Source organism: Chrysochloris asiatica, unplaced genomic scaffold, assembly GCF_000296735.1.
Source record: "Chrysochloris asiatica unplaced genomic scaffold, ChrAsi1.0 scaffold00010, whole genome shotgun sequence".
NCBI classification, from domain to species: domain Eukaryota; kingdom Metazoa; phylum Chordata; class Mammalia; order Afrosoricida; family Chrysochloridae; genus Chrysochloris; species Chrysochloris asiatica.
Genome location: NW_006408528.1, coordinates 21404652 through 21415040, shown reverse-complemented (window position 1 = coordinate 21415040; position 10389 = coordinate 21404652). Strand labels below are relative to the sequence as shown.

The 10389-nt window shown below is 40.8% G+C and overlaps 1 protein-coding gene across 3 annotated transcripts in view; it reads right to left on the bottom strand.

Moving 5' to 3' along the window:
• Positions 1-9970, bottom strand: part of ABCB4 (ATP-binding cassette, sub-family B (MDR/TAP), member 4) — a 90580-nt gene extending 80610 nt beyond the window's left edge. For 2 of the 3 annotated variants that reach the window (XM_006834327.1, XM_006834328.1), the window contains exons 1-4: positions 9881-9943; positions 9623-9708; positions 6334-6388; positions 728-878 (exon numbers count right to left, since the gene is read on the bottom strand). In XM_006834327.1, coding sequence (XP_006834390.1) covers positions 728-878; positions 6334-6388; positions 9623-9702 — 286 coding nt within the window. In that variant the 5' untranslated portion in view covers positions 9703-9708; positions 9881-9943. Of the gene's footprint in view, positions 1-727; positions 879-6333; positions 6389-9622; positions 9709-9880 lie in introns of all 3 variants that reach the window. The other variant, XM_006834326.1, reaches the window with a different exon arrangement.
• Between the last annotated feature and the right edge of the window lie 419 nt (positions 9971-10389).

Sequence of the window (10389 nt, the reverse complement as noted above, 5' to 3'; positions counted from 1 at the left end):
AAAAAAAAAAAGGAAACCTAGAAAACATCTACAAGTTGAACACAGCTTAGAGATATGACCATGCTAACTGAAGTGTTTTGAAATCCTTCATAAATCACTAAAAGGAGGGACACATTTCTCCATATTTCATTTAAACTTCCACTATGAAGACCTGGTGTGGCGCTGTAGGATAAGCACTGGACCACAAAGTCGGTTTGGACTGCAAGGTCAGTGGTTCAAATTCACCAGCTGATCCTCAGAAACCCAATACAGGGTCTCTATAAGTTGGAATCGACTCAATGGCACTTAACAACAACATCCTGATTCTGAAGTAGAGTGAATTCTCTATTTATATGTAACACTTTTCATAAATTTCCTCATCCTGCATAACAATTCAAACAGCATACGTGTATTTCTTGAAATGTATATGAATTTCATTTGAGGAGTTCTCTGAGAAATTTACAACTTCTACTTAAAAATATCTGTAGTCATCTACATGTGCAAATCATTTACCAAGTATATTATGGATGCCAAAACAAATCTCCACTATTTCACCCAGTTAAAGCCATTGTTGTAAAATGCCATCATGTCATTTCCAACTCACAGCAACCCTGTGTAGGGTTTCCGAGGAACAGCTTGAACCATTGACCTTGCAGTTAGCAGTCCAGTGTTTATCTCACAATGCCACGCCAGGCTTAAGCTAAAGCAATACTATAAAATTTTTAGAAAATAGTGGAGAAATGCTTACCTGGAAGGGAAAAATTTCCTACAGTATTAACAAAACGATCAGTCATTTCTCCAAATACTATCATCATCAGGGGGAGACCAGATCCGTGAGCTATGGCCATGACAGTGCCCAGGAACATGAGTAACTTATCCTGCCAATCAGAGTAGCGAAACTGAGAAAACAAAGGAAACAAAAGAATCTTAGTCCGTGGCATGGAATTTCTCTTTTCCTAAAATTATATACTCTTTGAATTTTTAAAATCAGCACATATTTTTATTTATTAATGACAAATGAATTATTAGGAAAGAACACTTCTAATCCAAATCATTGATTGATTCATTTCATGACTACTTATTTTGCATTCTGGGATGAAATCAGTATAATTCAGTTTAATCAGTATTTTGTCAGTTGCATTTTACAATAAAATAGAAGGGTTACAGATTTATTTCCTTTAAGATTTATTTTTCAATGTCTCTGGGCTCCTGAGGTAGTGAATTAAGAACAGCTATAGGCAAACATTAAGTACACACATACACACACACACACCAACATACTTTAAAATTGCATTCAGAATATTTCAGGAGGAGAATTAAAATCAGGAGAAAAATAGATTTTATGCGTTTTGAGGATAAGATCCCTACAAAAGGTTTAAATTAACTTTTGAAAGGCAACACAGTAGCGAAACTGGACAAACATTATGGATTACTTATATATGTACTCTTGGAGTCTTTGGGAAGAGCAAATGATTAACGCACTCAGGCACTAATCAAATGGCTAGAGGTCTGACTTCACCCAGAGGCACCATAGAACAAAGACCTGGCAATCTACTTAAAAAAAAAAAAAATCAGTCACGGAAAACTCTATAGATACAGTTCTACTCTGACACAGATGAAGTCACGATGGGACAGTTGACTAGACAGCAACTGGCTATAGATGTACTTTAGGAAAGTCTTTCTTATGGAGATGATGCTCACACAGAAACTTGAAGGATAAGAAGGAGTTAGTAGAAGAAGACTGAGGACTTAGGGAATGTTTAGACTTAGAACAGTAAGACTTCTAGAAACTGTGTGGAATGCTCAAGTAATTCTATGCAGTTGGCATTCTGGAGTGTACAGTACAAGGAAGATATTAGAAAGTGTCATAAAGGGTCATGCTGAGCACACTGGACTGGGTCCTGCCTGCCAATGAGACATTGATAATGCCTGTCACAGTGAAGTCACAAGAACCAACCAAAAGAGCAGTATCATAACACTTCAAATACTTTCTCCCTTCTTGTCTTTCAGTCCTCTCCTATTTGTCATCTTTTAAAATTTTGACTGACCAATGGCTACTTCTCTCTATTCTTTCCATCTCTGACTGCCTGCCAGACTCTATCTTATTTCTCTTATTTTTCCATTTTTTGGTTTCCCCTCTACCTCTTGCATCTTCCCCTCTTTCTAAAGTTTCCCCTTTGCCTATTTTCTCCACCCCACCCCCTTTAGGGGACAGAGAATGGTCATCTGGAGATAATGAGTCAGACTTTGGCAGAATGGAGTCCCTGAGGGCTGACTCTGAGTCAGACTGGGTCAATACCACAGGACATCACACAGGTTGGAAGCACATGGAGCGGGGGTAGGGAGACAATGTGCAAACTGTTCTCAAAGAGTTCCAGAAGTTCTTTCTGGAAATGGCAAATTCCATGGTCAAATGCACAAAGCTATCAATGGAAACAAAAGATCAGAATTCAGGTAGAGCTTAGAATGGAACCTGGGAACCAAAAACCATTTAACCAAACAAACCTACTGCCATGGATTCGATGCCAACACAGAGTGACTCCATATAGGGTTTCCTAGGCTGCGAATTTTTATAGGAGCTGCAAGTATCATCCTTCTTCTGAGAATTGTCTGATGGGTTTGAACTGCTGATCTTGTGGTTAGCAGGCTACTGTTTACCCTATAGCACCACCAGGGCTCCTTGGGGAATAGGTAAAGTCAAAAGTAGATCAGGAAGAACTCCTAAAAATGCTACCAGGGACCAGTGTCTTCAAGGGTTTTCTTTAGTGATACCCTTGTAAGGTAAAAGGAGCCCTGGTGACTCAGTGGTTAAAGTGCTTGACTGCTAACCAACAAGTCAGTGGACAGACCCACTAGCTGCTCTGCAGGAAAAACATGTGGCAGTCTGCTTCTGTAACAATTTAGGGCAGGTCTAGAGTCCTGGTGTGGTACTGCAGCGTTTGAACCACAAGGTTAGCGGTTCAAATCTACCATCCACTCCTTGGAAAACCAGGGTCATTATGAGTCCGAACCCACTTGAAAGTTATTAACAACAGAAGCGTATATTTGTGTGGTACTGTAGAATAAGTACTGGACTGCTAACTGCAAGGTAGACTGTTTAAGCCCACTAGCCAGCCACTCCTCAGAAACCCTATACAGACAAGGTCACTATGATTTAGAACCGACTCTACGGCACTTAACAACAACAAAACAAACATATTTGAGTGCTGGCGTGGTGCTGTAGAATAAGCACTGGACTGCTAACTGCTAGGTCAGTTCAAACCCAATACAAGGCACTATGATTTGCCACAGACTCAATGGCACTTAACAACAACAAACTTGTATTTAAGAGCCCTAGGATCACAGTGCTCAAGCATGTGGCTGCTCACTGATAGGTCTGTAGTTCGAGTCTACCTGTCACACCATGGAAGAATGATGAGGCAGTCACTTCCATACAAACTGACACTCTTAGAAAGGCTGTGAGCAGTTCTGATCTATACTGTGTTTGTTAAGTGCTGTTGCATCGCTTCTGACTCACAGAAACCCTGAATGGTTTCTAAGTCATGGCTAGTGGATTTGAACCACTGACCTTGCTGTTAGTAGTCCAGTGCTTTCCAACAGTACCACACCAGGACCTATAGGGTTGTTATAAGTTAGAATCAACTCCATGGCAGTGACTTTGCAGTTTTTAGACTTTGCAGACTTTACATTTTAAATTATGTTAATGTCACAACAAAATTACTTTTTCTAGGAAAAAAAGAAATGTCTATTCAAAGGCTGAATAATGATTTTTGTGACACTTAATTTCAAATGCAAGTTTCTATGTTTCTACTTTAATGTTTGTGGCATTTTATTTTTTGAAAGAGGTAGATTTAAAACCTGTGCATTAAACCAGATTTAGTTTTGTAACTTATTCTGTAAACACTAAATAAAAAACATAGTTTTTAACTCTTTTCTGAAACTTTTAAGACACAAAATGATCACAAGTGTAAGAAAGAAGAGAATAAATGGGACTTTGTGGAGACATGAGAAATACACAGCAACATTGGAGAGTGTGGAGGTTTTGGTGTCATTCATTCATCTGTTTAGTAAGCTAGAGCTTTCAGCTGGTGTGCCACTTAATACTAACTACTCTGGTAGCGTAGTGGTTATGAATCAGGCTGCTAACCTCAAGGTTGGCAGCTCAAAACTACCAGCTGTTCTGCAGGAGAAAGATGAGGCTTTCTGCTCTCATAAAGATTTACAGCCTTGGAAACCCTGTACAGGGTCACTATGAGTCGGAACTGAGTCTACGATACTTAACAACAACTATCTAATAATGTCTGTCATAGTTTGAAATACACGATGCTTACTCAAAGTGGACACTTACTTGGGGTGACTCTTTGCAATATGTAACAAATTCAAAACAGCAGATTTAAAATTCTTTAAAAAATACATTGACTTGGCTTGTATCAACAGACAAATACTGAGAACTATCTTAAATATAATCTGTTGTTGTTGTTGTTGTTGTTAAGTGCTGTCAAGTTGGTTTCCACTCATAGCAATACTATATAGGGTTTCTGAGGAGCAACTGGTGGGTTTGAACTGTTCATTTTGTGGTTTGAAGTCCAGTGCTGATCCTACAGTGCCATACCAGATGTCCTTAATAATTAGACTATATTTAACCAACGTTCCTGGAAGCTAAATGTAAACATAGCTTTCCTAGTGTTCTAAATTTTCTGTGGTGTTAATAATTACCTTTTTATATGCAAGTTTAAGTTAAATTTTGATTTTATTTTATTGCAAAGCAAATGTGTAGATGCATTTGCTGAAATGAGTTAGTGTGCATGGTGCTAATAACAGGTGTTATCTTCAATTTCTCTGTAGACCAGTTAGCTCTGCCCTGTTTCCCAGCCAGCCTGTCCCTATCTGTTTCATCATTCATCTTAAGAATGTGGGCTGTTAACTATAATGATTCCAAGCTATGATGGCACTTCCACTGTGTAGATCAAAACAAACTATGGATAATATTGTTAAGAATGAGAATTCCGGAACACTTAATTGTGCTCACGAGAAACTTGTACATAGACCTAGTTCTTGAAACAGAACAAGGGGATACTGGCTGGTTTAAAATCAAGAAAGTTGTGCATCAGTGTTGTATCCTTTCACTACACTTATTCAGTCTGTATGCTGAGCAAATAATTGAGAAATTAGAATATATTAAGAAGAATGTTGCAGCAGGATTGGAGGAAGACTCATTAACAACCTGAAATATGCATATAACACAAACTTGCTTGCTGGAAGTGAAGAGAACTTGAAGCACATACTGATGAAGATCAAAGAATACAACCTCCAGTATGGATTACAAATCAATGTAAAGAAAACAAAATTCCTCACAACTTTGTTGTGAACCAATAAATGATATCATGATAAATGGAGAACAGATTGAAGTTGTCAAGGATTTCACTTTAATTGGATACACAATCAACACATAAAAGAAGCAGTCAAGAAATCAAACACTATGTTGCACTGGGCAGATCTGTTGCAAAACACCTCTTTGAAGTGTTAAAGAGCACAGATGTCACTTTGAGGACCAAGGTGAGCCTGACCCAAACCATGGTATTTTCAATCACCTCATAAGCATGTGAAAGCTGGATAATGGATCAGGAATACCAGAGAATAATTGATAGATTTGAATTATGGCACTGGAGAAAAATATTGAAAGTACAATGGGCTGCCAGAACAACAAACAAATCTGTCTTGGAAGAAGTGCAGCCAGAATGCTATTTAGAAGTGAGGATGGTGAGACACATACTTTGGGCATGTAGTCAGGCGTGGCCAGTGCCTGGGAAAGATCATGCATGGTATAGCGGTGGTGGTGTGTACCATTGAGTCAGTTCCAGCTCTTACAGACCCTATTTTACAGACTATAACCCTTTACAGGAGCAGGAAGCCTCATCTTTCTAGCACTGAGCAACCAGTAGATTCAAACTCTTGACCTTTCTAGTTAGCAGGCCAACTCATAACCCACTATGCTACCAGCTCTCCTTTGGTATAGTGGAGGATCAACAAAAAAGAGGAAGATCCTCAACGAGATGGATTGATGTAATGGGTGTAGTAATAGGCTCAAACATAACACTGATTGTGAGGATGGTGTGGGGCCAGACAGTGTTTTGTTTTGTTGTGCATAGGCTTGCTGTGAGTCAGAGTCAACTCAACAACAACAACAAATACAACACAGACGCAGCAAGGAAAATCTATTGCTGCCTGTTTGGAACAGAACAAGGGGATACTGGCTGCTTTAAAATCTTAATAGACTTTCTCTGTAGCTACTGATTCAAGACACCAAATTTGAATGAAGGCAGTTTTATTCACATTTAATAGTTCACAGCTTACCAATGTTAATGGTCCAATCAAATTTACTTTCTTCATCTTTTTTTTGTCTTGTCTGCTGAAAAATATAATTGTTTGCATGAAAAATGATTTTAAAATGTTTTTCAGTTAGTTAAACATAAATTTATGCTATGATATTCAACTACTACAGTACTTTCAAATATACAAAGTGACATCCACAAATTGTCAAAATTATCCGATTTAACAGATACTGCTAAGTAGGCACCATGTGCAAAAGTAACTGTCCAAGGTACTACATGGATATATGGATGAATGTGAAGTGGTCAACCTGCCTTACGAAGCTAACACACAATGGGAGGATTAGTGTATTGACAATGTTAGTTAAATTCTTCTTTTGCTAAGAAAACCCTCCCCCCCCCAAAAAAAAATCCACATACTGGTCTAAAATTGGTAGAGGCACTGTATTTTCTGGTGTCAGAAAATATATTCAAAATACATTTAGACTTCAACCATTTCTTACCACTTTCCCATTTGCCATCTCCAGATTCAAGCCACCATTGTTTCTTGCCTGGATTTTTAGAACAACCTTCTACTCTCTACACTTCCAATGATATCCACTTCAGATTAAACACAGCAGCCAGAGTGACCATTTAAAAACACAAGTTATATAGCATGTCACTTGTCTGCTCAAAAACCTACAATGGCTCCCATTTTTATCAGAATAAAAGCCAATGATTTTACATTGGCCTCTAAGACCCTAATAAAAGCCACTGACTTTACATTGGCCTCTAAGACCCTATTCAATATACCTACTTGTTACCTCTCTGACCATATCTCCCATTCCAACCTCTGCTTACTCTGCTTTAACAACTCTGGCCTCCGTGCTATTTTTTGAACACACCAAACATGCTTCTATCTCAAAGTCCATTCCCTCTGTCAGGAATGCTCTCTTCCCAGATACCCACACAGTGCTCTCATTTGTTTCAAGTTTTTACTCAAATAATGCCTTCTCAATAAGACCAACTTTAACTACCTTAAAATTACTAGTTACCTCCCATTTGCACTCCTGATTTTCTTAACTATGATTTTTTCCCAATACTATTCATCACCGCATATAATTCTCTAATTAGTTGTTTTTTTGTTTTGTGCTTATTTAGCATGTATATTATTTCTTTCTTGTCCTCTATACATGATGTTACCTCCTGGAGGATTATGATTTTGATTCTATAGCTTAATGTCAAGGTAGGTGATAAAAGTTTATTCATAGACTTGATTCCAAATTATCTGGAGGATTTCCTAAAATTCAAAGGAAAGACACTGGTACTAAAATGTATTCCCCAATCTGTGCCATGAGCAATTGCAGCATTATTAGAACAAACTTTAAATTTAACTCTAAATGTGCCCTAGATACTGCAATGGGTTTAACTTTTTTTGAATGTGTAATCATTGGTCTGCTTTTATAAAAATTCTATTTTTTATAAAATTGCATTTCTTTTCATATCTTAAAATTTTAACTTATTCTTTAAAAATTTTTTTAATTTTGCATTCTTTTTTCAAACACAAGATTATGATTTATGCTTCTGAGAACTTCTCTGGGTTCTGGAGTGTTACTACAACTTTTGCAGGACAGCTCCTTTATACACTGATCTTATGTTCAGTCAGTCTAATACAGAAATAGCCTTCTTCATGAAAATGCCATCTATTTATAGATTCATAGTCAATCCAGTCTAATTGCAGCTGGTAGAAATCACGGTTTTTTTGCTTAGGAATAATACTACCCATCTTGTTTCCAATTCTATATGGAAAAACTAAAAATTTGTATGATTAAACACCACAGTTCTGAGACGCAACAAAGCCATATCACTGAATGAAGAAGTTAACAGACTAAAACAATGCTTCAACTTGAACATCAGATAGGCATATTTTCAGTTAGCTAATCAAGTCCCTTGCAGCTTGAGGACAAACTAAAGAACTTGATAAATTTGTCCCTCTGGGTGATCCCTCAATGACACAAGTCAATTAGTTCTAGGTGGCCTGACATGAACTCAGAGACCATAATAGCTTCATAAACTATTTGAGGCGAAAGGAGAAAATGATTCACTACTCCCACAGTCAAAGAGGAAGCAGAGGCACACACACCATTGACTGACGATTCTTCCCTTGGAAAGGCTTGTGAAGAGTGCTTAACAAGGGCCCCCCCGAAATCAAAAGAAAAAAAGGACGCGGAGAGCCAGCTCTGGGAGAAAGACATACAAGCAAAGAAAGCGCTGAGGTTTCCCCCTTGCACTTGAACAAAAACGGATTTGGAAGCTCAGGTTGCAGAAGAATGAAGCTGCTCAAACCCCCACCCCCACCCCATCTCAACGCCCAGAGGGGAGAAATAAGGAAGGGCCGGGCCATGGGAGAAGGGGGAAGGGTGAGACAAGGAGGCAGTGTCGGGTTACCCAATCAGCAAAGTAAGCACGAGTTTACTTGTGCTTACTTACTAATCTTTTGTGGACAATGCCACATTTCTTCACTACATTAAAGATTCTGCTTCTAGGTGTGACTGGCATCTGCCTCTCTCCCAAACTAATAGCACCTTCCTTCAGAATCAAAGCGAAGTCAAGAGAATTAAAAATTTTCCAAGTTAGACTCTTTGATGTGGTGAAAACATGTGAAAGGATTCACTACGGATTAGTAAATAAGCACAAGCAACTTCGTGTTTACCGTATTTGCTGGGCATTCCGTCCTTGTTAGGGATTGTAAATCTGAAAAGAGGTTGCAGGTTTACCAGCCATAACTAGAAGCAGAATCTCTGGCGTGAAAAAATGAAATTGTCCACTACAGATTAGCAAATAAACACAAGTAAACCCGTGCTTACCTTACTAATTGGGTTACCCAACACTGCAAGGAGGAAGACAAATAACAGGACAAGGGGGTAGGGAGTGGGATTCTGTTTCACTAAGAAAGCACACCATCAACAGCAGAAGCCTGATGCTCTACAAACATGAAAAAATCAGTTGATGTACATGAAAGCTATTTGCAAAAAAATTAAGTTATATAATACAACGAATATTATTATACAACACAGATAACGATCCAATTCCTTTGCACAGAAAAGAACAGGCACTATAAAGAGAACCGATGCCTCCTGACCCTGTTCCAAGAGGAGCCTGGATGACATTCTCTGAGGTTACTGAAAACTTTCCTACGCCAAGGTCAGAACTTCAGACAAAAAAGCCTCCACGAGCAAAGGCATCAACAGATTTGCACAACTTCTTTCCAGGACCGAATTTAGCCCTCCGGATTCACGAGTAACGGGAAAGCGGGTTGGGTGCTGGTGATGTACCTGCTGCTGCCCGATTCGAAGTCGTTCTTTGCTCTCCAGGAGCGCAGGGCTGTTCCGTTCCTTCCCGCCTCGAGCTCCATCTCAGCCTAGGGAGAAACCATAGCCTCAGCTCCAAGTGCACCCGGTTTGGGAAGGCAACCAGTCTTCTCGCGCACCCCACTTGAGGGGTCGGAGCAAAGTGCCCCGGGTGTAAGCCCCCTCGCCCCGCGTCCCCGGCCCGAGGTTTCCCGCTGCAGTCCGCTGCCGGGCCTTCCTCACCTCAGACTTCGCGCGTCTGTGGCCCAGCGGCTGCGCGCCGGGCGCTGCGGTCCAGGGGCCTGGACTTTGCTCACCGCGGCTTCGCCCCCGCCCCCGACGCGCGTCCAGCCCCAGCGACGCCTCCCGGAGCCTCGGGGGCGAGGGCCCGGCCCGCAGGAGCAGCTCCTGCCGCCCGCCGGGCTCTCTCCCTGGCCAGGCGCAGGCTAAGGGCCCAGCGCACCGCCCTCGCCGCCGGGGGCGCCCACCCGCGGCCGCCGCCCACCCGGGCGAGCCGCCAGCCCCCATCGGCCACGCTGGCTGCAGCTGATAAGCCGGCGACCAGCCAGGAGCCGCCGGGGCTCCGGAGAGCCTGGCCTGGCTAGTCACCCAAGTCCAGTAAATTGATTCTCTCAGCGCCACCTGTTCCACACTCCCTTGGCGCTCCTTAGTTTTCTTTTTAAACCTCTGCGGGGTCAGTTTCCGGACTCCGGACAATCTGGAGCACTAGTCCCACTCCTGTATTCTCAATT